Source organism: Drosophila takahashii, chromosome 3R (assembly GCF_030179915.1).
Source record: "Drosophila takahashii strain IR98-3 E-12201 chromosome 3R, DtakHiC1v2, whole genome shotgun sequence".
NCBI lineage: Eukaryota > Metazoa > Arthropoda > Insecta > Diptera > Drosophilidae > Drosophila > Drosophila takahashii.
In genome coordinates, this window is record NC_091681.1 from 27,175,713 (window position 1) to 27,199,379 (window position 23,667).

The 23,667-nt window shown below is 47.5% G+C and overlaps 9 protein-coding genes and 2 non-coding genes across 12 annotated transcripts; 6 read left to right on the plus strand and 5 right to left on the minus strand.

Moving 5' to 3' along the window:
• Nucleotides 1-218: 218 nt before the first annotated feature.
• On the minus strand, nt 219-1,162 carry RpS25 (ribosomal protein S25). The gene is made up of 3 exons (XM_017157152.3): nt 1,067-1,162; nt 500-776; nt 219-429 (listed from the first exon to the last, which is right to left on the minus strand). The coding sequence occupies exons 1-3, from the start codon at nt 1,067-1,069 to the stop codon at nt 356-358; spliced, it is 354 nt and encodes a 117-aa protein (XP_017012641.1). The 5' UTR covers nt 1,070-1,162; the 3' UTR covers nt 219-355.
• A 324-nt stretch (nt 1,163-1,486) lies between these two features.
• LOC108068048 (transcription factor Ouib) lies at nt 1,487-2,867 on the plus strand. Its single transcript, XM_017157424.3, has 4 exons — nt 1,487-1,705; nt 1,775-2,550; nt 2,605-2,676; nt 2,732-2,867. Exons 1-4 carry the CDS (start codon nt 1,589-1,591, stop codon nt 2,865-2,867), a joined length of 1,101 nt encoding a protein of 366 aa, XP_017012913.2. The 5' UTR covers nt 1,487-1,588.
• An 11-nt stretch (nt 2,868-2,878) lies between these two features.
• On the minus strand, nt 2,879-5,543 carry LOC108068042 (zinc finger protein 2). The gene is made up of 5 exons (XM_017157410.3): nt 5,243-5,543; nt 4,795-5,180; nt 3,853-4,733; nt 3,077-3,409; nt 2,879-3,019 (listed from the first exon to the last, which is right to left on the minus strand). The coding sequence occupies exons 1-5, from the start codon at nt 5,457-5,459 to the stop codon at nt 2,902-2,904; spliced, it is 1,935 nt and encodes a 644-aa protein (XP_017012899.2). The 5' UTR covers nt 5,460-5,543; the 3' UTR covers nt 2,879-2,901.
• A 315-nt stretch (nt 5,544-5,858) lies between these two features.
• LOC108067887 (J domain-containing protein CG6693) lies at nt 5,859-7,283 on the minus strand. The gene has a single exon (XM_017157164.3). The coding sequence runs from the start codon at nt 7,041-7,043 to the stop codon at nt 6,147-6,149; it is 897 nt and encodes a 298-aa protein (XP_017012653.2). The 5' UTR covers nt 7,044-7,283; the 3' UTR covers nt 5,859-6,146.
• A 5,935-nt stretch (nt 7,284-13,218) lies between these two features.
• RpL3 (ribosomal protein L3) lies at nt 13,219-16,236 on the plus strand. Of its 2 annotated transcripts, XM_017157388.3 has the most exons (6): nt 13,219-13,324; nt 13,567-13,759; nt 13,963-14,131; nt 14,717-14,852; nt 15,162-15,551; nt 15,785-16,236. In XM_017157388.3, exons 1-6 carry the CDS (start codon nt 13,322-13,324, stop codon nt 16,145-16,147), a joined length of 1,254 nt encoding a protein of 417 aa, XP_017012877.1. In that variant the 5' UTR covers nt 13,219-13,321; the 3' UTR covers nt 16,148-16,236. The 2 variants fall into 2 exon arrangements, with proteins under 2 accessions (XP_017012877.1, XP_017012886.1); XM_017157397.3 differs by lacking the exons at nt 14,717-14,852; nt 15,162-15,551; nt 15,785-16,236 and adding an exon at nt 14,421-14,654.
• LOC123003379 (small nucleolar RNA U43) lies at nt 13,807-13,885 on the plus strand. Its single transcript, XR_006412582.1, has one exon. It is a non-coding gene; the product is annotated as a small nucleolar RNA U43 (small nucleolar RNA).
• On the plus strand, nt 14,234-14,314 carry LOC123003381 (small nucleolar RNA U83). Its single transcript, XR_006412584.1, has one exon. It is a non-coding gene; the product is annotated as a small nucleolar RNA U83 (small nucleolar RNA).
• A 260-nt stretch (nt 16,237-16,496) lies between the features above and the next one.
• LOC108067965 (antigen 5 like allergen Cul n 1-like) lies at nt 16,497-17,459 on the minus strand. Its single transcript, XM_044395716.2, has 2 exons — nt 17,297-17,459; nt 16,497-17,248 (listed from the first exon to the last, which is right to left on the minus strand). Exons 1-2 carry the CDS (start codon nt 17,420-17,422, stop codon nt 16,574-16,576), a joined length of 801 nt encoding a protein of 266 aa, XP_044251651.1. The 5' UTR covers nt 17,423-17,459; the 3' UTR covers nt 16,497-16,573.
• Nucleotides 17,460-17,634: 175 nt separating this feature from the next.
• Nucleotides 17,635-18,613, plus strand: LOC108068002 (antigen 5 like allergen Cul n 1-like). Its single transcript, XM_017157336.3, has 2 exons — nt 17,635-17,786; nt 17,835-18,613. The coding sequence occupies exons 1-2, from the start codon at nt 17,679-17,681 to the stop codon at nt 18,507-18,509; spliced, it is 783 nt and encodes a 260-aa protein (XP_017012825.3). The 5' UTR covers nt 17,635-17,678; the 3' UTR covers nt 18,510-18,613.
• Nucleotides 18,614-18,917: 304 nt separating this feature from the next.
• LOC108067924 (protein arginine methyltransferase NDUFAF7 homolog, mitochondrial) lies at nt 18,918-20,365 on the plus strand. The gene is made up of 2 exons (XM_017157205.3): nt 18,918-19,284; nt 19,338-20,365. Exons 1-2 carry the CDS (start codon nt 18,961-18,963, stop codon nt 20,313-20,315), a joined length of 1,302 nt encoding a protein of 433 aa, XP_017012694.2. The 5' UTR covers nt 18,918-18,960; the 3' UTR covers nt 20,316-20,365.
• GCC88 (GRIP and coiled-coil domain containing 88 kDa) lies at nt 20,299-23,098 on the minus strand. The gene is made up of 3 exons (XM_017157194.3): nt 22,909-23,098; nt 21,030-22,854; nt 20,299-20,554 (listed from the first exon to the last, which is right to left on the minus strand). The coding sequence occupies exons 1-3, from the start codon at nt 22,988-22,990 to the stop codon at nt 20,374-20,376; spliced, it is 2,088 nt and encodes a 695-aa protein (XP_017012683.2). The 5' UTR covers nt 22,991-23,098; the 3' UTR covers nt 20,299-20,373.
• Between the last annotated feature and the right edge of the window lie 569 nt (nt 23,099-23,667).

Sequence of the window (23,667 nt, forward strand, 5' to 3'; positions counted from 1 at the left end):
TCGAAAACCACAAAAACTATCCTTTTTCAGAATCTTGATAAAAGGCGAACAAATTTTAGAACTGACCTAGTGCTAGAAATAGAATATAGCATTGTTCAAGATACTAGTCTCTTAGAGCAGCAGTACACATACTCCCAGTCGGCGAACTAGTTTGAATTCTAGGATCCGCGATACTTTTCGATGAGAGAGTATCATATCAATAAAACATCACGCAAATGTCCCTTACATCAATAAGAAAGCAAGTTTATTCAACATTTCACACACAGCGGCATCGTAGAGCCCTCGAATACAATCAGTGTACTATTGTAAAGCGAATGCAACCACGGATTAGCGAGACGGGTAAAAGGTAAAACATTTATGCCTCATCGCCCTTGGTGGCACGTGTGTAGATGACCTGGGAATGATGCTGCACGACCTGCTTGATCAGACCTGAAAGCGGAGAGGATGAAGGATTAGTTCTAGAACAAATGGGATACTGGATTCAAGCCGAAACACATACCCTTCTCGCGCAGCTCGATGAGAGCACGCTTGGCCAGGGAGCCGCGGATCTTCAGACGCTCGGAGACCACCGATGGGGTGATCAGCTTGTAGGCGGGAACTTCCTTGTACAGCTTCTCGTAGGTGGCCTTGTCGAACAGCACCTGGTTGTTCAGCTTATCCCTGACTTTTCCCTTGGACCACTTCTTCTTCTTGGCCTTGCCGCCGCCGGATCCCTCCTTCTTCTTTTGTGTCTTTTGCGGCTGCTTGGCCGAAGACTTTGCGTCCTTCTTAGGCGGCTGTTGGGGGATAGATAAACAAAAGGCTTGTGTTAATAAGTGGCACTAATAATAATACAAATAATCCCCCCAATTGACCACGGGAGCAGCACCTGGAGAGCTGGCCGCTTTCGAGGTTAGGGCATGCTTTTGTTTTTAGCCCGGATTTTCGCATTTTCCCCCTTTCGGAGGGTGGTGTTTTCATGGCCCACCCTTGGGGCATCACTTCAGTCATGTTTTGCCATAAATTGCAGGCCACTTTCACAGTAAAAAACCATTATTTTCGCAGAATTCAGTAGCAGCGAACTCACCATCGTGAAAAGTCAATGCAGAAAGATGGAGGGCGGAAACGGCCAGAGTTACCATTCATCGGCTAGGGCTGCACACCTGCCTATCGATAGTTCGTGTCGTGGTGGGGAAAATACTAAAATTATATTTGTAATTATTTTTGTAATAAATATATATCTAGTAAAACTAAATTTACATTTTACACATAAACAATTTAACATGATACAAATAAGAAGAAAGTATTGGGTGGAGAAAAATGCATTCAGATATGCATTGATAAACCATAAGGATAAACCACTATACAGTTATAAAGTTCTGTTCTCATAAGTTCATTATTTGGCTTAACAAATTTAAATTTATAAAACATTTTTTGTATGTTAAATCTAAAAATAAATCTAAATAAATTAGTCCATCTCTAATTTAAACCAATATATTTGTAATTTAAGTATGACCAGCCATGAAATGTGGTATTCCGACCAACGGGCATATCTTTTGTGCTTGTCAAACAAATAAATTTAAATAATTGGCAAATCAATTGGGCAAAAATGAACGAGTTCTGCCGCACCTGCGGCAAGACCATCGTGGCCGACCAATGCCTCCAGATCTTCTCGAAGGAGGGTCGAAAGCTGCTGCAGTGCGTGCGCTCCATAACAAATTGCTGGGTGAGCACGAAGGGTAATAGATTCCATTAGGGATTCCGTTTCCACTAAAGATTGTTTACAAACTTGCAGCTGCAGGATGTCCAGAATTTGCCCAACCTCATGTGCTTCGATTGCCAGGTGCTGCTCAGGCAGGTCCAGAAATTCCGCCGGCGCTGTGCGAAGATCGAGAAATACTTCGCCAGGCGGCGGAGCAGAATGAATCTCGGCGAGGCGCCTGCCGCTGTGCCGCTGCAGCTGCCCGTCCAGCAAACGGCCGCTCCCGATCCGCTGGGCATCGATGAGCTGATGGCGGCCAGCGAAATCAAACTGGAACCCAGCCAGGTGCAAATGGAGCAGGAAACGGAATCCTCGTATCCAGAGGAGCAGCTCGAAGAAGGCATTAGTTATGAAGATGCTCCGGGTGAGGACTTTCTGCCCCTGCCAGAGGACTACGGAGAAGCACAGACGGAAATGATGGCCACCACCACCACCACCACTGGCAAACAGGGAAGAATCAAGACCAGTGTCAAGTCCAGCAGGCACACAATGCGCATGGGCAGGAAACTGATCCACGTGAAAGTCATCGACGACAAGCAGCCGAAGCGAATTGTGGACCGCAACGGTCAGAACGCCAAGCCCTGTATCTGCGAGCACTGCGGCAGGCAATTCAAAGACACCAGCAATCTCAATGTCCACCTTCTGCGGCACACGGGCACCAAGCCCTTTGAGTGCGAGCAGTGCCACCAGAAGTGCTACACCCTACATCTGCTGCGTCGCCACCAGCTGAAGCACACGGAGGGTCCCTACGCCTGCACTTTCTGCGGCCTGGAGTACAGCACGAATAGCTCTCGGGTGAGGCACGAAAGGTAAGTAATCCCAGGTTGTATATTGCTCTATAAAAATAGCTTATTATTTAACAGGGAGGCGTGCAAAAAGGGACGAGCTCCGCAGTCCAAGTGGGAGATCATCAAAAAGGGCGAACGCACTTTCCAGTAAGTTTTTATAAGCATTACCCATCGGCTTAACTAATTTCCCTACTTATTTTAGCTGCGAAGTGTGCGATCTGTGGTTCCTGCGCGCTGGCAACTTTACACAGCACATCAACTCCTCCAGTCACGCTGAAAACGAACGCAAAAAGAAACGCAAATCGAAAACAGTGGAACCCTCCGCCCTAAATACATGAAACAACTGCGATTTAAATTCAAACTCTCTTTTCATTAGTCTTCAACTAATGGTTCTTGGCCCGTTTTGCGAAGGTTTTCCTGATGCATTTTAGTGCTGGCATGGGTCTTCATGTTGTACTTGTAGCGGAAGTTCACATTGCAGACCTCGCACCTGCAAAGATTACCAGTTTATCACTTGTTTCTTAAGCATATACAATTGCTAACCCACCAATAGGGACGTTCGCCGGTGTGGATGAGCTCGTGCTCACGCAGTTTTGTGCGCTGAAAGAATCCCTTCAGGCAAACATCGCATTGCAGCGGCCTCTTCTCGTGGGCCATCTGCACGTGGCGCTTCAGGCTGTTGGGATCCGAGTAGCACCTGCTGCACTGCTGGCACTTGAAGGTGTTTGCCTCGGTGTGCGCCTTTTCGTGCCAGCTCAGCGCGTACTTGGAGGCGTAATGTTTGTTGCACAGCTTGCACTGGTGGCGCACACCCTTTTGAGACTTGGGCCGGGGGTTGATTCGCTTCACAATCAGACGGGGAGCAGCGTTGTGTACCTCACTGAAAGTGCGGAGAGTAGTTTTATGTGTGGGTAGTTGTAAAGTCTTTATAGTATCCTTACTAGAGCCCTGCGTGAACCATTCAATTTTTGTTTTATTTTAGTATGCCATGAAATTTTTGATTTGTTTAATTCATTGAATGAATGTTTTTCTAATTCATTTCGAATTGAATGAATAAATTTTTTGTTAATCAATGTTAACTGCTTAGAAAATAAAATTCATGCAGATTTAATCACAAAATTATTTATATTATAAATTCAATAGAAATTGTCGTTTGAATTATTTCGAAATTTATGCCATTCCTTAATTCAATTCTATTAAACTCAAAATTCAAATTCATTCAATTCTATTAAACTCAAAATTCTAATTAAATCATTTATATAAGACAACAAATTCAAAATAATTCATTGAATCCATTCATGCAGGGCTCTAATCCTTGTATACCTTTCATGTTTTTGCCTAGCCCCCGCATAGGCAAACGTTTCGCTGCAGAAGCCGCAGGCGAAGGGCGATTCGCCGCGGTGCTGGATGCGGACGTGCATGTTGCGCATGTAGGCGTCGTAGAAAGTCTTCGGACACTCGCTGCACTGGTAGTTCTTGGTGCGACTGTGCCGCAGCATGTGGATCCGCAGGTTGTGGGCCATGCGGAAGGCCTGGCCGCACTGGTCGCACACAAAGTTCGGCTCTCTAGCCCGCAGCCGGGCACGTCGCATGGAGTTCCTCTCCTCCTTCGTCTTCGGATTGGCTTTGCGCGCTGGTTTTTGTTCACAAACTGCCGGTTTTATGATCCTGGTCTTCTTAACAATTGTCTCCTCTTTTTTTGGGCTCCTTTTTTCGTTACCCGTGTATTGGTCTATCAGTCCCTTCAATATCTTGGCCCCTAGAGCCACACTAAGTGGATCTTGAGTGGTGGTGTCAGGGGATTCCTGGAGGATCTTGGTCCCCAGAGCTACATTAAGTGGATCTTGAGCGGCGGGGTCAGGGGATTCCTCGGCTGGCTCCTGAGTTAGTTGGTCCTCCTCTGTGGGGTCAGAGGAATCCTCGGCTGGCTCCTGGTCATCACCTTCCGCAGGCTCTTCCTCTGGATCTTCGATCTTTTCTATGTTGGTGTACTCTGCTTCGAATAGCATATAAGGCTCTGAGCTAACTGAATCCTCATTTGCAGCATAGTCCTCCGTTTTATCTGGTTCCGTTTCAGCTAAGGACTTGTTTTGTCCGATCCTGAGCTCTGCGTTGATGCACATCTCCCGGAAATCGATGGCCAGATTGAGGGATAGAACGCAGGCAGGGCACATGAACTGGGGTTCGTCAGGTTTCAGGCTGATCTGAAGGATAATTGGGAGATTAAGTGATAAATATGTACATTTAATGATGGAGGTAACTAACCCAGACACCGCTAATGACTTCTATGTGGAAGAGCAGGACACTGTTGGCCTGGTCACAGAGATTCTTGGCCGTGGAGTCCACGGTGAAGTCCTTGCAGCAGATGCGGCACTTTTCCAGTTCTTTTGGCTCATCCTTGGCCATTAAAGGATCAAATTCCATTGATATAACCTCTGATAAATCCACATCCCGCACTGGACTGGCTGGACAAGAGACCTCTGGAGCTGGAGTCGTCGTGTTGGCCTCGCTTTCCTCCAGGAGTTTGGCCACCAGTTTCTGGTTCTTGCGCCGCTGTTTCCTTTCCTTTTTGGCCCTTTCCTTGGCACTTTCCTTGTCCCTGTTTATGCAGGGAACCGCTCCCGGTCGCAAGGTTCGTTTCTTGGCCAGTCCTGGTTAAAGTACAAGGATTTAGTTGATCATTTCCAATGTCCTACTGTCGGCACCATCTCACCCATCTCGAACTTTAGGGCGCCCTGGATGTCCTCATCCTTGAAGTGTTCAATGCAAATGATGGGATTCTTGGTTTTCAGGGTATCCATCGTCAGTCCACAGAAGGCGAGCCAACGTCTGAATGCTCTTGGGCGCTTGGGGAACGCGAAGAAGCACACCTGTTTCTGCAGAGCCGTATTCTTTCTGGTTCGGCAATTCGGCACTGCACAAGTTCTCATATTTTTAGAAAAAAGTGCGCAATGTTTATAAAATTTATTTCTTCAGCATTGAATTAGTATGACCAACCGTTGCTTTGGCACGATTACCAGAGGTCGAGGTGGTTATCGTAGTGACGTCACAAATTTTAAATTAAATATTGAGGGGATTCAATAAACTGTTGAATTGCTAAAATTTCTGAAAGTTTACTTTGTATGGAACAGCTGACCAAAATTCAACAATTTAGAGAATCCCCTGATTATTTTAAAACATAATTTTAACATTTTAAGCAACCCCAAAAAATCTTATTTTGAAGAAATTTTAACTTTCTCGGACCAAAAGTCCAAAGATTCGATCGTCGATGAAATGGAAATTCAAAAATTCTTCTAAAATACGTAAATATATCAAACATTACCCAGGAATAACATTTGAATCTTTTATTTGATTTCTTTGCAAACCAAAGTAGTGTAGACATACAATTAGTTTGCAGAAATTTTCTGAATTTATTGGGCACTTTGCAAAAAACTGATAAGTCGATGTGGACCGTTCAAAATGATTTTTTTTCTTTTTTTTCGCCCAATTTACTATGAATTTTACAGAAATGTGAAATATACGTACATGGATAATATGTATGAGTAACTAAGTCTAAACTAGGCATACTTTTAAGACAATAAATTTAAGAGAGTACGAGTAAGGAGCGGAAGAAAACCCTAATTCTTGGTCTTCTCCACCCGGCCAGTCTTGACTCCATTGAGCTTCTGTTTGGGCTCCTGCTTGGCGGGCTTCTTGGACTTCTTTTTCTTCTTCTCGAAGGCGCTGAAGTCGACGGTATCGGAGTCGTCCTCGTTGCCGTACTTCTTCATCAGGCGGTCCATCAAGGAGCCAAAGTTCGACTCGCGCTGATTGCGACGCGCCAAAATCATCTGCTGCAGATCGCCGCCATTGTCGGCCAGCTCCTGGTCGTCCTTCTCCTTCTGGCGGCGCTTCAGACGCTCCTTTATGACCTTGGCCTCCTTGAATTCGCGGGCGTACTTCTGGTGGCGCTTCTTGCGCTTCGCCGCCGGCTCCTCGGTGAAGATCTTGAACTCGGGCACATCGCCGCTGGCGATCATTTCCTGGACGATCTTCTGGATGCGCGGCTCGTCCTCCACCTTCATGAAGGGCACGTGATTCATCAGGTAGTTGATGCACCCCTTCCCCCCCAAATAGGCCTTCTTCACGTCCGTGCGCTCCAGCTCAGAGTCCACATACTCCTTCTCGTAGTTGTTGATGTCCTCCTCGGAGATGGGCTTGAAGATCTTGCTCCAGAGGTCCAGCCACGAGGACAGCTTGGACTCCGCCTCGTCGTCGTCATCGATCACGCCCTGTTCGTCGTACAGCGCCCGCTTCTGGGTGTCGGTGAGCACCTGGTAGAGCTTCGACAGGACCTTGAACTTCTCGGTCGACTCCGCCTTCTGCTCCTCCGGCACTCGATCGGGGTGAACCAGCAGCGAAAGCTTGTGGTAGGCCTTCTTCACCTCCTTCTCGGCGGCGCCCTTGGCCAGGCCCATCAGCTGGTACACATCGCGCGTCCCAAAGTACTTTTCGCACAATTCCAGCGTCGACATTGCGAATTTTTGCCTTTATTTTTCGACACAAGCACCAACACAAAATGCGCCAAAAAATACCAAATGCCAAGTGATGGTACACCCTGTTTACCAGTTTTGTTCCCGTTTTTTGGCGCCAAATCGCGGCAGTGTGACCGCGTCGGGGGTAAACCAAGAATCTCGTATCTTATTGGTGTGAAACTTGGCTGTAGTTGATTTCTTAAGGCCCTTCTGCACCGCAGGATTTCATATTAATTTAACGTAAGCCTTTGTTTGAATTTCGTTTTGATTAAAGCCTAGTTCTGACTTTAATCAAAAAGATTACGACATTTTTGTATACACATTGTCTATTCGGTGCCCTTTTGACTAAGGTGAGGGAAAGGTACTTGTATTTTGCACGCAGATATATAATAAATACATAAATGCCTTGGAAAGGTAAAAACATAAAAAAATGGGTCGTGATCTCTGAAATTTTAATTGTCCAAACAAATGCTGCGCATTGGAATTAATAATTGTTTTATTTTCTATTTAAGCCTAGTACTCAGTACGACGAAAACTGCTAGCTAAGCATATGAGTAAGCGAGAGGCAAATAGGTAGCTAAAGCCCTTATGCCCTCTGCTCATTATGGACGCGTCGCGTTTGCATCCATTTACCGTTTAACGCGCCCAAATCCCATACAAAACTTGTAGGCAAGGGGTGAAGAGGGGAGGGTGGAAATTTGTCGCGTTACAGGGCTGGAAAGTGAAATTTGTGGTATATTTAAGCAGTATTAACCAGGCATGAACATTTTTCTGGACCCGAAACTGATAAGAGGCTGATAAGAAGCGGGAAATATTAAAACCATTTATTGTTGATATTTACATGAACTTTATTTCGTATAGATTGGTATTTGATTTATGATATACGCCAAATGATCTGGCAATAGTTCAGAATTCCGAGGATGATCCAAGCGCATAAAGAGCAGTAGCAGTTCGTTTATCCAATGGAATGGCTCGGCTAGAAAGGATCGGAAGCGAAATATTGGTCGTTGCAGCGCAGTCACATGGGCTTCCCTGTCTTCATGATCTTGACGTTTGCTTCGCGTGCGCCATTCGTCCATTAAGGCGACCTCCTGGTTAGACCGTAGATGGCCATTCCATATTCAAATGACACACGTTGACAGGCGACTGCTGGAAAAGGGCACATCTCCCTCTTTCTTGCGCACAATGTTCTTGTAGGATTTCTGCCCCGTATCAGATTCTGCCGCCGCAGAAGCTACTGCTGTCGCGGGTCGTGTCAAAGAATTAATTAAATGACTGTTCAGATCTATATATATGAACGCCTTCTGCAGCAGATCCTTTTGCTTTCTGCCGTAATTAATGCTCAAGCAGCGTAACGTGGGATGTTGTTGCTTTCATCATTGCAGCAATGTTTCCACGCTGTTCAAATGCTGTTCTGCGATTACAATTATCAATAACAAATTATTTAAATCCATTGTTTACTTCAGCTCGCAAATAACAATAGCACAACAGCTGTTTTCAGACGCGTTTGCCAATGGAAACACCTCACGTCCGCCTATCGCGTTGCCAATCGAAAATACACAAAAATACCGAAAAAACCGCATAGTGGAAAAATGCCTTTAGCCGGGGACTTTTTCCCACCTCGGTACTCAGTTGAGCTAAGGAAATAGTAAGAAAATACCACTAAAATACTAGATTTAGTGGATGAATTCTGATGAACGCCTTTAGCCGCGGCCCAAAGAATAAAAAATTTGATCTTTGGCTGTGTTTGTGCAGAAGCGGTGTGCCAATAACATATTATAAATAGAATGAAAGCCCCAAAAACCAATGGAAAACTGCCTGTAGGAGTTGCAGCAATACATATCCTCATTCCAACAGCAAATTTAAAGCTTGCGACCTAGGTCGGCTAATCATTTTATAATATTTCAAAATTGGCGCCAGTTGATTTGTTTGCAGAGAGTAAGACCATGCTACATGCATTGCGGATGAACTCCGAAAACTTCGGTCACACTAAAAGATTAATGTTTTTCGACTAGTAAAATTCTTAGCCGAACTGAGTACTAGGCTTTAATGACAACATTATTTCAGTGGTCATAAGATAAACACCATCAAAAAAACATCAAAAACAGAGTTGCCAGATCAACTTCTACGGCGGGACAGGAATTTCGATTTTTTTGACGCTGAAAATGTGTTTGAAGTCCTACTTCTCGCGTATCGACTATGGTAACTTAAAAATGTTGAATCAGGATTTATGAGAATATTTATTTATTTATTTATATAAAGCTAACTTACAGTGAAAAACTATGAGCTAACTGAGACTTTTTAGAGCGCTAGCAACTAAGGCTTTCGGTTCAGTCCACATTCACAGGCCCTTGAAGAAACACGCATACTTCAAGCCGGGTAGGGCAAGGGACCTCGTGGTGTGGATTCACTTTTAGCACTTTTGAAACAGACAAACAAGACAAAGTATCTGGTCATATGCACTAGTCGTGCGACCAACCATCACTTTCAAGTTGAAAGTTTCAACATTCGTTGTTGAAGTAAAGCTAAAAAAAAAAAAGGCTTTCGGCTCGACTGTATATTTTATTGAGGGGCAGTTTTCTTAAATGGTTTCTTAAATTAGTGGTATTGTTCGCGTTTAGATTTCATATAAATTTGTTTGACAAAGATAGAAACGATTTTATCTTGCCTGTGTTCGCGAAAATGTTCGTCCAACAAATTCGACTGTGGATGGCCTGCTTTAATTGTCGAGTTGTTGCAGAACGGGCATGTATTTGGAAGTGATCTATCTATGTAGGGAGGATTAGTGAGCTTGGTGTGTCCTAACCTGAGTCGGTTTACAATAATTTTAGTGTTCCTAGTTTGGTTTGGGAATATGTTACTGATGAGAATTTATGGGAATATATAAATTTTTTTAAATGGCATTTTTAATGCGATTAATTCGTTAAGGGGTTTTATTAACAATGTAGCCGGGCATCGCCACTAATGTACTCTTGCCGCGCAGTTCTCCGGCTGGATCATCTCGGGCTGGCGTTCCAAGAGGCCCGTCGATATGATTCTCCACTGATTGGCGCAAGACACGTTTAGCCTGAACTTCGCCTCCAGGATCTCGCCCATCAAAAGGAAACCCCTTGAGCAGGAGGCCCTTTGCGTTCTCCCCGGTCTGGTAAGTTTCTGCCAGGCACTTCTTCAGGTGCCGCTTATTGTAAAGAGTTGGCAGACGCAGGAACCTGAGTATGTTATTTATAGGGCACGCGTCGGCCAAGCCCTTCAGGACTTTTTTGGCTTCCGATGCCCAGTTCGTCAACCATTAAAAAAAAAGGACTTGTCCAGTTGAAGTTCTGAAAGTACCAGATTATGCCCAGGGCGGTAAATGTTATTTGGTGTGGGTTTGTGAAGATTATCAGAGCCTCCCTGGACAGCTCCAGGTGCCTGGGAACCCTGGGGATCGCAGCGAACAGCTCCAGCACGTTCAAATCCATGTTTAAGTTTGGCCCGCGCTTTTCCCAGGTATTCTTTGAGATGGCAATTCTTTCGATACGGCCCGCCGCTATTTGGTATGGGTATTCCCTTGGCAATTTAATTATTTACTTATCAATCGCCAATGAATAAATTCTTTTTCTGGCTACATTTCGTATTTTTTAATGAATATCTTGATCAAGGTAAAAATATTTGGAGTGAACAATTTAAAAAGTTTTTTTTCAACTATAAAATATTTAGCTGCTTATTAATTCATGTTGCTATTCTCGTCAAATTTTCATTCGTAAAATCTGCAAGGTTATTAAAACATTTCTGCAATTTATTATTTAATAGGAATTTTAACGCAGTCGAATACCCCACTTAAATTATTTGTAGTTAGAGGTGGGCGAAACATTGGAACATCTCCCTGCCGATGTTCCACCACTGACTAAGCTTTCCCAGCCGTTAAACGTTAAAATGTCGAAGAGCAACCACTATTATTACGGCAAAGTGGTTATTAACAACTTTTACAAGTCGGGAAAGCGAAGGCCGGTGTCCGAATCAGACTCCGACTCGGATTCCGCGCCCCCACCAGCTCGAAAGTGTCGAGCCACAGAGCGTGCCCCAGTGCGCGATCTCCCAGAGGAGCAGACTCCTCGCTCAAGGCGCGATCGGTTGACTCCACGGCGCGATCTCCCAGAGGATCAGACTCTTCGCTCAAGGCGCGATCGGTTGACTCCACGGCGCGATCTCCAAGAGGAGCTCTTAACTCCACTACGCGGCAACCCGGCGTTTACTCCACGAGTAGTGCGCGATCTCCAACCCTCTCCATCTACCCCATCCCAGAGATCTCTTCTTCTTCTTCCTCACCAGCGCCAGCTCTTTGTAGAGTCGCCGCCAACTGCGCCTCCGTCAGGTCCGCCATCTCCAAGAGCGTCATCGCCAAGTCCGCAACCGTCGCGGCAGACGCCACCAATCGTGCTGCACCTTTCGCCGAGGACGCACTTGCGCTGCCCGAAGTGCTACTCGAAGAGGGCCTCGACAAGGGATCTAATTGCCCACATTGCGACGTGCGACCTGTCGAGCAAGGAGTATAAGTGCGACTTCTGCATTTACCGCACCGAGTCGGAGACGGGCAAGTACGTCCACCAGGGGCAGTGCCGTCACAACCCAGTGGTTATTAACCGGCTGAGTACCATGCGGGTGTACAAGCGCGTGTACTGCACCCTGACGTTCAGCGGAGAAAGCGCGCACAGACTCCTGCCCGTCCGCTTGGCATTGAACACACCATCGCCCTCGGACCAAGGATCGGGTGTATCCGAAAATGATTTACTCGTTGCAGCTCTTTGGTCTACCTTGTAAAGAGGTGAGAATCGAAATTAATTTTTTGTACCGCCATTTTCGACATACACAAAAAAAAAAAAAAGAATGCTATATTCGAGTGCTTCGACTATCAAATACCTAAATGAACGTGTGGTTTTTTTTTTTTGCTTTGTTTTAAAACGAATGTTGAAAATGATAGTTGGTCGCAAGACTAGTGCACAAGACCAGATACTTTGTCTTGTTTCTAAAAACTTAACCTAAAAGTGAATCCACACCACGAGCTCCCTTGCCATAAGCGGCGTGAGCTATGCGTGTGAATGAGTCGAAAAATATTATTTTTTTGTAGTGTGACCGAAGTTTTCAGAGTTCACCTGCTTTGCTTGTAGCATGGTCTTATTGTAAAGCCTAGTACAAAACATTAATCTTTTAGTGTGACCGAAGTTTTCGGAGTTCATCCGCAATGCATGTAGCACGGTCTTACTCTCAGCAAACAAATCAACTGGCGCCAATTTTAAAATATTACAAAACGTTGAGCCGACCTGGGTCGCAAGCTTTAAATTCGCTGTTGGAATGGCGATATGTATTGCAGCAACTCCTACAGGCAGTTTTTCATTGGTTTTTGTGGTTTTCCTTCCATTTATAAATTGTTATTGGCACACCGCTTCTGCACAAACACAGCCAAAGATCAAATTTTCTATTCTTTGGGCCGCGGCTAAAGGCGATTTACTACTGCTTACTACTGTTTACTACGATTTACTACGGTTTACTACGATTTACTACTATTTACTACGATTTACTACTGTTTACTACGGCTTACTAAGATTTACTACGATTTACTACTAATTACTACGATTTACTACTGTTTACTACGGTTTACTACGGTTTACTACGGTTTACTACTGTTTACTACGATTTACTACTGTTTACTAAGATTTACTACTGTTTACTACGATATACTACGGTTTACTACGATATACTACGGTTTACTACGAATTACTACGGTACCTTAGGAAAAATACTACACCGGACTAGAAACTATAATTTGCGTGCAATTTATGTTTATAAAATTTCATATTTGTGTTTAGATGGCTTTAATTCGCGAAATATGGACGTTTAACGGTAAAATACTAAAAATGTTCGCTAATTTTTCGATTTCTAACGCCCTAATACGTTTTACTACGATTTACTACGGTTTACTACGATTTACTACTATTTACTACGATTTACTACTGTTTACTACTGCTTACTACAATTTACTACTGTTTACTACGGTTTACTACGATATGCTACGGTTTAAAGTTTAACATACAAAAACACCAAAATCAGATCAAAAGTTCAACTTCCCGCTTATCAGAGTTCGGAACCAATGTTTGCGCCTCAGATATGTATTTTGGGATTACTTTTTTATGTGCATTTCGTAACTGGCCCTCGGTCACACTAAGCCCAATCGCAGCCATCTTCGCTTTGCCGTGCATCACTCCCCTTCTTTTCGTTTTCATCGTCTGAAGAGAACAGACATGGTAAGTTTTTCTCTCCTCTGAAATAAGATAAAATATGTGACCTGTGAAGTTGGATAAAGTGAAAGTAGAGTAAATTGTTGAAGATGCCAAGAAATACAAGCGATTTGCCACAAGCAACGCGATTAAAGTAAACACCAAGCCGTATTTCTACATTTTGCGGCACTCGCAACATCCACGTGGTCACCTAACCTCAAAGTGAAAAAGGCCAAATTGCTGATGGATTTTCTCCGTTTAATTTCCAGTCGCATCGCAAGTTCTCGGCGCCTCGCCATGGTTCCATGGCCTTCTACCCCAAGAAGCGCTCAGCGCGCCACCGCGGCAAGGTCAAGGCCTTCCCCAAGGACGACGCCTCCAAGCCCGTCCATCTGACCTGCTTCATCGGCTACAAGGCCGGCATGACGCACATCGTCCGCGAGGCCGATCGTCCTGGCTCCAGTAAGTACTTACATTCACCCAGAATCCCCCGAAAATACTATTTTTTCATGATGAGTAAACTAGAAGATTTATGGTTAGAACACAACTGATTAACCGTGATTATCTCAACTAGGGCGGACTGATTAAAGCCCAGCCAAAAGTGGGGTTTTCAATAGCTAGCTTGGCATGAGTTTAATGGCCTGTTTTCTCTTCTTTTCCCACAGAGATCAACAAGAAGGAGGTGGTCGAGGCCGTCACCGTTCTGGAGACCCCGCCCATGATTGTGGTCGGTGCCGTCGGCTACATCGAGACTCCCTTCGGTCTGCGTGCTTTGGTCAACGTTTGGGCCCAGCATTTGTCCGAGGAGTGCCGTCGTCGCTTCTACAAGAACTGGTATGTATCCCGGGGACCACGTGGTTTCCACCCCTTCTCCCTCTTTTCTTCCGACGCCATTTTGTTTGGTACACACACAGAAACCACGTGTTTTCTAGAGCCTGAATGATGATACGATGGTATCTGAATGAGCAAAATATTGTTGAGAAGCCTTCTACCATCTGCTGCCTTCCTTCTGATCGGCATCCTAGAAAACACTAGGTTTTTGTGCGTTAAAAACCCCGCTTTTCTTATAAACTCTTGACAACTTTAAGACCCCTTTATTAAATGTATAAATGCCATCATAAAGTTCTTCGATCAGCTTGCTGAGAGAGCTTTTTAAATCGCTGTCGGTTGTGTGAGCTGTCAGGTTTTTGGTTAAGGGCTCTTAGCCCCTGGTTAACTGAAGCTACTTGACGAGTGAGCACGACATGGAAGACTGCATCTCCGCTCGCCGCTTGTTTGCGATGAGGTGCACTTCCTGTTCTATCTCGCCCCATAAACTTAAACAGCAGCGCGGCTAAGAAGTTGGAGTACCAAATACCCCAATGGATTGCGTCATGTCGCTCGTTTCTGACCAACTCCAACTTGACCATCGTCCATCAGGTACAAGAGCAAGAAGAAGGCCTTCACCAAGGCCAGCAAGAAGTGGACCGATGATCTCGGCAAGAAGAGCATCGAGAATGACTTCCGCAAGATGCTGCGTTACTGCAAGGTGATCCGTGTGATTGCCCACTCGCAGGTAAATAATATCATTTGTAATCTAGTAGAAAATCACGACGTCCTTGGCCTTGTTGCGCCACTGGTGCTGGGTCCTCGGGCTCGGTGCCTCTGGTGCGCCTGGCCTAAAGCATTCGCGCTGTGGTCTTCAATGCACAGTTTAGGGATGCAACGTCGCAGAGCAAACTGCCCCTCGGGTGGCGGAGCTTGATATATTCCAGTAACGGTGCGGAGCCGTTCAGGCGATGAGAGCGCGGTTAAACCATATCACGCACAGTCCTAAAATCTCAATATCATATGAATGAAACTAACTTAGACATCTTTTTTATAGATCCGCTTGATCAAGCAGCGCCAAAAGAAGGCCCATGTCATGGAGATCCAGCTGAACGGCGGCTCCATTGAGGACAAGGTCAAGTGGGCTCGCGAGCACTTGGAGAAGCCCATCCAGGTCAGCAACGTCTTCGGCCAGGACGAGATGATCGACTGCGTCGGCGTGACCAAGGGTAAGGGTTTCAAGGGTGTCACCTCGCGTTGGCACACCAAGAAGCTGCCCCGCAAGACGCACAAGGGTCTGCGCAAGGTGGCTTGTATTGGAGCCTGGCATCCGTCGCGTGTGTCCACCACGGTGGCCCGTGCCGGTCAGAAGGGTTACCACCACCGTACCGAGATCAACAAGAAGATCTACCGCATCGGTGCTGGCATCCACACCAAGGACGGCAAGGTAAGCTACTGCTCCATTTGTTTTTCACTTGAGAAATCCCATAAGGCTGTAGAGAATTCTGTTGCACTGATGATAAAAAACCAAAAAAATCAACGACATCGAAAACAAAAAAAGCTTGATGAACCGTGATTCTTATAATGATAGGACTGATCACAGATCTCAGCCAAATACGATTGAATTACTCTCATTTTTGAAAGTATACAATAAACTGATGAAATCTATATCTCTTGCAGGTCATCAAGAACAACGCCTCCACTGAGTACGATCTGACCGACAAGAGCATCACCCCCATGGGTGGCTTCCCCCACTACGGTGAGGTCAACAACGACTTCGTCATGATCAAGGGCTGCTGCATCGGCTCCAAGAAGCGCATCATCACCCTGCGCAAGTCCCTGCTGAAGCACACCAAGCGCTCTGCCCTGGAGCAGATCAAGCTCAAGTTCATCGACACCTCGTCCAAGATGGGTCACGGTCGCTTCCAGACGCCCGCCGACAAGCTGGCCTTCATGGGTCCGCTCAAGAAGGATCGTCTCAAGGAGGAGGCCGCCGCCGCCACCACCAGCGCTGCTGCCGCCGCCGCCCCCACCACCGCTTAAGCGAAATGTCGTGTTTAATTGTCTGCTTGCTTCTACCGCCCTCTGCTGCGGTAGGGCGGCGATCAATAAAAAGATTTTGACTAAGCTAATTTGATAAATGTTTTGAATTAAAACTACTGGGGAAAGACTGATAATTTGACTACGGATTTTAAATTGGTAACTCTTACCTATGAATATACTATTTTACCGATCTTGAAATGGATTTGGAAATAATCTTCAATGCACGGCCCCAATGCAAGTTAAGATTTGTTGTCTTAATGCTATAAGCTAAATATAAATTATAATTAGTTAACCAATAAAAACAACGAAAATATATAAAACTCCCTCTATTTAATTCCAATACATTAACAATTATACAATAGCTTTGTATAACAAGAAAAGTTTAAAAACCCTGGTCGTCAACAATTTCCAAGTCCATTTCAGTTCCTAGAACACCTTGGCGTTTTCAATGACCTTCTCGTTGTCGTAGATCTCCTTGGCGTAGCACAGGTTGGGATAGTCGAAGGCGGCTCCGTAGCGGTTCTTGCATCCCGTGGTGGCCTTCTCTCCCGGAGTGTAGACGGGCTGACCCACAATGTTGGAGGTGGCGAAGTTGCAGGTCAGCACGAAGTGGTTGTAGAAGTCGCGGGAGAAGCGCACGGCGGCACATCCCACATGGGTGTTCTTCTCGGCCACGGCGACGGTGAACTTGGCCACATCCTTGCTGGGCAGTTCCTCCGGGAAGCTGGCGAGGATCTCGGGAGAGGCGTTTGAGCGCTGGGCGAACCAGTTCTCGATCTGCTCCTTGACAATCTCTGCATCGGAATACTCGGTCACTGCTCCACTGTAGCTGAAGATGGCGTTGTTCTGGCCAGCGTAGGCGAATCTCTCCGTGCTGCGGCATTTGTCTGGCAGGGATTCACAGGTCTGCACGTTGAGAAGGGCCAGGTGGGAGAGCTCCTCGCACCAGGACATCTTGGCCATGCGGATTGCCTTGGGTAAGCCTTCTACTTTGCCACCAGCCACATTGTTACGGAGTTCGTTGAATAGGGTCAGGATCAGTTTGTGATGGGGCTCGATCTTCACCTCCCGCACATCCTTGGGACAGTTTTCGCTGAAATTCTGAGGAAGAAGGATGAGAACCAGGAATAGTTTATTACCATTACTTACTCCCTTGTTATTGCAGGCTATGTGTTTATCCAGACACGTGGGTAGGGCACAGTAGTCCACGGCTAAAGTTGAACCAAAAAGAACAACTGCCAGGAGAAGGAAACCAGATATTTTGATAGAAGCCATTGCTTGGATTGCTCCTGAATTGCGACTGACTTAACTTGCTCAAATATGCAGCTTTTATAGAAGATTGGAGCACTGCCTGGTTAAGTTACCACCATGATTATTAGGAATTTTGAACTGGAAACTGATATTCCTCCGAGAACAGCTGCCTATTTTGCAGGTGATTACTGAAATTCGAGGAATACGGCTGCAAACTTCCTATAAAAAGAACCCGCTGTACCATTGGCCATTCAGTGAGGAGCCAACAGCGGAGATCACCATGAAGTCAATTATTGTATTAGCCTTCCTGATCGGAGCCACCATAGCTGTGGACTATTGTGCCCTACCCACGTGTCTGGATAAACACATAGCCTGCAATAACAAGGGAGTAAGTAATGGTACTAATCTATTTCTGTTTCTCATCCCTCTTTTTCAGAACTTCAGTGAGAACTGTCCCAAGGATGTGCGTGAAGTGAAGATCGAGCCCCATCACAAACTGATCCTGACCCTCTTCAACGAACTCCGTAACAATGTGGCTGGAGGCAAAGTAGAAGGCTTACCCAAGGCGATTCGCATGGCCAAGATGTCCTGGTGCGAGGAGCTCTCCCACCTGGCCCTCCTCAACGTGCAGACCTGTGAATCCCTGCCAGACAAATGTCGCAGCACGGAGAGATTTGCATACGCTGGCCAGAACAACGCCATCTTCAGCTACAGTGGATCGGAGTCAGAATACACCGATGCAGAGATTGTGAAGGAGCAGATCGAGAACTGGTTCGCCCAGCGTTCGAATGCCTCTCCCGAGATCCTCGCCAACTTCCCGGAGGAGCTGCCCAGCAAGGATGTGGCCAAGTTCACCGTCGCCGTGGCCGAGAAGAACACCCATGTGGGATGTGCCGCCGTGCGCTTCTCCCGCGACTTCTACAACCACTTCGTGCTGACCTGCAACTTCGCCACCTCCAACATTGTGGGTCAGCCCGTCTACACTCCGGGAGAGAAGGCCACCACGGGATGCAAGAACCGCTACGGAGCCGCCTTCGACTATCCCAACCTGTGCTACGCCAAGGAGATCTACGACAACGAGAAGGTCATCGAAAACGCCAAGGTTTTCTAGGCAAGAACTGGATATGGATTTATAGGATGACGAGATTGGAATGGTCTGAAACCTTTTATTTTTAGTGTGCTTAAAAGAATAAATTAAAATTTTAAAATATGAAAGTAACGGCTTTGTACTATCCAAACAGCTGTTTCGTCAGCAGGTGGGCAGTCCCCTTTTGAAATATTTGTATACCCCGTAATTGTGGGATGGGGTATACTCAGTTCTATACTCATACTTATTTTTGTAAACCTTTCATAATAAAATAATTAACATAAGAAAAAACACGGGTTTTAGTCTATACAAAATATTTCAACTATATAATCGACGCACTTAGTCTATTTCATTTTAAAAAATCTTAGATTCAGTATGCAACCAATAAAAATGAAATACAGGGTATCCCGCTGTCGACCATCTTGCCTAAACGAGTTTCACATATTTTCCGTAGCAATTTGTTAGCCGGCTCGAGATGTTACGCGAAGCTCTAAGGATCGGCAGCCGGCGCTGGTACAGCTACAAGTCCGTGCGTCGTCCGAATCTGGGTGCCACAGGTGCTCCCAAGGTGGAGCCGGTGAAGGAGCAACCAGGGACATCCTCCACATCGGAAAACGGACAGGGCAGCCTGGCCAACCAGCTGCGCGCCAGGATTCTGGCCACTGGACCCATTCCCGTGGCGGAGTACATGCGCGAGGTGCTGACCCATCCGCAAGCTGGCTACTACATGAACCGGGATGTCTTCGGCCGCGAGGGCGACTTTATAACCTCGCCGGAAATATCACAGATCTTCGGAGAGGTAATCAATTGCTAATAGAAGTACTCCTGCTGATTCTCTCCTTTTCACCACAGCTCGTGGGGATTTGGCTGGTGAGCGAGTGGCGCAAGATGGGCAGTCCCTCGCCCTTCCAACTAGTGGAACTGGGTCCTGGTCGCGGCACTTTAGCCAGGGATGTGCTCAAGGTGATCACCAAATTCAAACAGGACGCCGAGTTCTCTATGCACATGGTGGAGGTTAGTCCGTTTTTGAGCAAGGCGCAGGCCCAGCGCTTCTGCTACAACCACGACACCCTGCCGGAGGACGCACAGCTGCCCCATTACCAAGTGGGAACCACGGCCAGCGGGACCAAAGCCTTCTGGCACCGCCGGCTGGAGGATGTTCCCCAGGGATTTTCCCTGGTGCTGGCCCACGAGTTCTTCGACGCCCTGCCCGTGCACAAAATGCAACTGGTGGATGGCAAGTGGCAGGAGGTGCTCATCGATGTGGCCTCCAATGGTGGTGACTTCCGGTACGTCCTCTCGCGCAGTCAAACGCCCGTTTCAAGCGTTTTCCAATCCCTGCCCGGCGAGACGCGCTCCTGCCTGGAGTACTCCCTGGAGACGGAGCGGCAGGTGGGACTCCTGGCGGAGCGCATTGAACGGGACGGCGGCATCGCTCTGATCATGGACTACGGACACTTTGGCGAGAAAACCGACACTTTCCGTGCCTTCAAGCAGCACCAGCTGCATGATCCCCTGCTGGAACCCGGTAGCGCCGATCTCACGGCCGACGTGGACTTCAAGCTGGTGCGGCACACCGCCGAGCAGCGCGGCAATGTCCACTGCTGCGGACCCGTGGAGCAGGGACTCTTCCTGCAGCGCATGCAGGGCGAGGCTCGTCTGGAGCAGCTGGTTGCCCACGCATTGCCCGAAAACCAGCAGATCATTCGCTCCGGCTACGAGATGCTGACGGATCCCAAGCAAATGGGCAGTCGCTTCAAGTTCCTGGCCATGTTCCCTGGCGTCCTTGCCTCCCACCTAGAAAAATATCCCGTTGTTGGATTTAGTTAGTGACCAATTTAAGGACTTAAATATGTTGCACATGATTGTTATAAACAAAATACGAATGTTATTTCTTCTGGAATGAGGCATTGATCGCCTGCATCTCGGCGGCGGTGAACTGGAGCACCGCCGAGATGGCGTTCAGCATGTGACGCTTGCCGTCCGCGTCCCGGGTAACAATGTAGCTGATGATCACGTTCTTCAGGTACTCCAGATTGGCGCCCTCGCGCGTCTTGCAGCGTTCGAGTCTGAAAAAAGAGAGATTGTAATATCCATTTTGGATTTAGTGTTGGGTAAAAACTGTTCATTTGGGAGAACGTGTTCACTTGTTTTTTTTCCCAATGAGTCAACTCACTCAGTTTGCTCACTTGTTCACTTACTCACTTGTTCACTTGCTCACACATCTGAGAAAACAGATGATTGACTGTAAAATTTTATGCAAAATGCATCCAAAAAGTAAAAAAAAAATACTTTTTGAGCCAAAAACAGCAAGAAAGCAACTGAGCAAGTGAATTAAAAAGATCAAATAAAAGAACAAAAATGAGCAAGAGAACAAAAAGGAGCATGTGAGCAAAAATGAACAAGTGAACAATAAAGAACAAGTTCAGAGGAACATGTTCAGTGAACATTGTTCACTCACTCATTTTAGTGAGCAACTCTTTTTTGTTCACTCACTCATGAGCAACCCAACACTATTTTCGATTGACTATAATAAGAACCCACCTGTCCACCTGCTCTTCCAGGCACTCGATCTTCTCGTGCATTTCCTGCTGCGATGTAACCTTATCTTGGATAGCTTTTCTAAGCGTCGACTCGGCGGCGTACTTGGCCTTGCGCAGATTGGTGATCTCGATGTCCTTGCGCGCCAACTCATTGGCGTAGTGCAGCATGTGGCAGTTTTCCCCCAGCGACATCTTCTTGGAGCGCACCTTAAGCTTGCGTTCCCGCCGCTCGCTGCCCTCGGCCTCGGCCACGCTGTCGGCGTCGGAGGAATAGTTAAAGGATTCCGCGGCGGCTTCCAGCGTGGGCGTGGCCAGTGTGCTGTGGCCCACACCGCTGGCCGAGTGAAAGACCTCGAAGGAGGTCTGCAGCGTCTTGATCTCCTGCTCCTTCTCGTCGAGCAGCTGCAGGGATCTCTGGCGCTGCTTCTGCAGCAGCTGCTCCAGTTCGTTGAGCTTGCAGCGCGTCTCGTTCTCCAGCTCCGCCTTGGCCTCCTGCCACTTGCTGCGCTCGCTCTTCAGGGCCAAGCGCAGCTTCTCGCCCTGCTGCTTCAGATCGATTTCTGCCTCGTCGATGTTGCGATTCAGCACCTGCACCTTCTCCTGCAGCGTCTGGATGTGCGAGTGCTGCAGCTGCACCTTCTGTTCGAGCAGTTGTCGCTGCTGTTTGGCCGCCTCTAGCATTTGCTGAACTCCCTGCAGCTGTTGCTCGCAATGGGCGTGACTTTCGGCCCGCGTTGTCGTTTGGCCGCTCAGAGAAAGGATCTCGGCGAGGTCCATGGGATTGGCGGATCGGGCATTGGCAGTGGTAAGCAGCTTCTTGAGGCGCACCATCTCGTCCACCAGCGTGGCCACGTCCACATCTTCACCAAGAGCCGTTGAATTGGCTGTGGGACGGACGTGGACCTGCAACTGCTGCTTGAGGTCGTGGATGCTCTCCTGATCCTGCTGACGCAGGCGATCGTATCTGCCCACTGTGGTGCTGAGCTCCGCCAGTCGGGCCTCCAGGCTGGCCACGCGATCCTCGTGGAGAGCCGCCTGCCTGCGACTCTGCTCCTCGGCCCGCAGCACGCGTCTTTGTTCCTGCCGAATGGCCACCGCATGCTGCTCCTTCAGCTGCTGCATTTCCAGGCGCACCTGCTGCAGCAGAGCCGCACTATCCGCACTGGCGGCTGCGGCCGCCGACTGCTCCGCCTTGGTCTGGAATTGCTTCAGCTGGGAGCGCGCCTCCTTCAGTTGCGACTGCAGTTCGCGCAGTCGGCTGTTCTCCGCTTCGTTGCTGGCGAACTGAGTCTTGAAATTGTTCAGCTGCATCTCGATGTTGTCCTTCAGATGGCGTTCGTCGGCATAGAGCTTCTGCAGCTCGCGGATCATGAGCATCTGGTTGTTGGTCTCCTTCTCACGCTCCTGCCGCTCCACAATCCACTTGGCCTTGACTTCGTCCACGTCGCTTTTGGCCCGCACAGTCTGCTCCTTGGCCCGCAGGTGCAGCTCCTGGATGGACTGCTCCTTCTGGGCGATTTGGCTGCGCAGTTGCTTCTTGTCCGCCTGGAAGGAGGCCTCCATGCGGGATTTCTCGGCCGACAGAGTGGCCAGCGAGTTCATCAGGGTGATAATCTGGGTCTGCAGTTGTCCATCGGCGGGAGGAGGAGGAGGAGCAGCACCTCCCTCTGCCGCTCCGTCCGCGGAATCTGTGCTGGTGTTCTGGGACTCCACCTCCCTGGCCGGCGATCCCGCATCACCCACCGCCGTGGCCTCCGCATGCGCCGCCAGACTCGTCTCCAGCGCCTCCTTCTCCTTCAGCAGTCCCTTGTAGGCGGTGACCACGTCTGCAAATCGGATTAATCACTCTGGATGCACTGGGAAATTGGGAAAGTGCTCACCCTTCAGCCGCTTCTCGTAGCGCCCAAGCTGCTCCTTCTGCGTGGAGACCAGCGCCTCCAGCTCCCTTTGCCGCTTCTCCATCTCGCCGCGAATGGGAATTAGTCGCGAAACTTTCAGTTGACTTGGCTGCTCTATTTATTTCTCTCCCGTGGCATTTTTGCATTCCCCTCAATTAACAAATTTTAGCAGCTGCCAGGCGGGGCTGCCAACTTGTCGCCAATGCAAGCGCCTAAAAATGGTCGGTACCGTGATTTAAGTAATTATACCCGTTACTCGTAGAGTAAAAGGGTATGTTAGATTCGTGCAAAAGTATGTAACAGCTAGAAGGAAGCGTTTCCGACCCCATAAAGTATATATATTCTTGATCAGGGTCACTAGCCGAGTCGATCTAGCCATGTCCGTCTGTCCGTCTGTCTGTCTGTCTGTCTGTCTGTCTGTCTGTCTGTCCGTCTGTCCGTCTGTATGAACGCTGAGATCTCAGAAACTACAAAAGCTAGAAGGTTGAGATTTCCCACACATATTCTTTGGCTTCCTACGCAGCGCAAGTTTATTTTAGCCGAGCGCCACGCCCCCTCTAACGCCCACAATCGCCCACTAATGATTTTAAAATGGGTCCTGCGCCCACATCTTTAAAGATTTCCGAGAAGTATAAATGCAATTTTGTGGTTTATATTTATACCTATCGAAATGTAGAAGACATTTTTCAAATCGGACCATTCATTAAAAAGTTATACGCAATCAAAAATTATTGATTAATT

Bases quoted from the DNA above. Each gene is read 5' to 3' on its own strand.
- RpS25 (XM_017157152.3), bottom strand. The intron at 430-499 runs GTATGTGTTTCG...CTCCGCTTTCAG, and splicing joins CATCGAGCTGCGCGAGAAGG to GTCTGATCAAGCAGGTCGTG.
- LOC108068048 (XM_017157424.3), top strand. From the start codon at position 1,589: ATGAACGAGTTCTGCCGCACCTGCGGCAAGACCATCGTGGCCGACCAA. The intron at 1,706-1,774 runs GTGAGCACGAAG...ACAAACTTGCAG, and splicing joins GCTCCATAACAAATTGCTGG to CTGCAGGATGTCCAGAATTT. The intron at 2,677-2,731 runs GTAAGTTTTTAT...TACTTATTTTAG, and splicing joins AAGGGCGAACGCACTTTCCA to CTGCGAAGTGTGCGATCTGT.
- LOC108068042 (XM_017157410.3), bottom strand. From the start codon at position 5,459: ATGAGAACTTGTGCAGTGCCGAATTGCCGAACCAGAAAGAATACGGCT. The intron at 5,181-5,242 runs GTGAGATGGTGC...TACTTTAACCAG, and splicing joins CGCCCTAAAGTTCGAGATGG to GACTGGCCAAGAAACGAACC. The intron at 3,410-3,852 runs GTATACAAGGAT...CCGCACTTTCAG, and splicing joins GCTAGGCAAAAACATGAAAG to TGAGGTACACAACGCTGCTC.
- LOC108067887 (XM_017157164.3), bottom strand. From the start codon at position 7,043: ATGTCGACGCTGGAATTGTGCGAAAAGTACTTTGGGACGCGCGATGTG.
- RpL3 (XM_017157388.3), top strand. The intron at 14,853-15,161 runs GTAAATAATATC...TCTTTTTTATAG, and splicing joins GTGTGATTGCCCACTCGCAG to ATCCGCTTGATCAAGCAGCG. The intron at 15,552-15,784 runs GTAAGCTACTGC...TATCTCTTGCAG, and splicing joins TCCACACCAAGGACGGCAAG to GTCATCAAGAACAACGCCTC.
- LOC108067965 (XM_044395716.2), bottom strand. From the start codon at position 17,422: ATGGCTTCTATCAAAATATCTGGTTTCCTTCTCCTGGCAGTTGTTCTT. The intron at 17,249-17,296 runs GTAAGTAATGGT...CTTCTTCCTCAG, and splicing joins TAGCCTGCAATAACAAGGGA to AATTTCAGCGAAAACTGTCC.
- LOC108068002 (XM_017157336.3), top strand. From the start codon at position 17,679: ATGAAGTCAATTATTGTATTAGCCTTCCTGATCGGAGCCACCATAGCT. The intron at 17,787-17,834 runs GTAAGTAATGGT...CCTCTTTTTCAG, and splicing joins TAGCCTGCAATAACAAGGGA to AACTTCAGTGAGAACTGTCC.
- LOC108067924 (XM_017157205.3), top strand. From the start codon at position 18,961: ATGTTACGCGAAGCTCTAAGGATCGGCAGCCGGCGCTGGTACAGCTAC. The intron at 19,285-19,337 runs GTAATCAATTGC...TTTTCACCACAG, and splicing joins TATCACAGATCTTCGGAGAG to CTCGTGGGGATTTGGCTGGT.
- GCC88 (XM_017157194.3), bottom strand. From the start codon at position 22,990: ATGGAGAAGCGGCAAAGGGAGCTGGAGGCGCTGGTCTCCACGCAGAAG. The intron at 22,855-22,908 runs GTGAGCACTTTC...TCCGATTTGCAG, and splicing joins CTACGAGAAGCGGCTGAAGG to ACGTGGTCACCGCCTACAAG. The intron at 20,555-21,029 runs GTGGGTTCTTAT...CTCTTTTTTCAG, and splicing joins CTGGAAGAGCAGGTGGACAG to ACTCGAACGCTGCAAGACGC.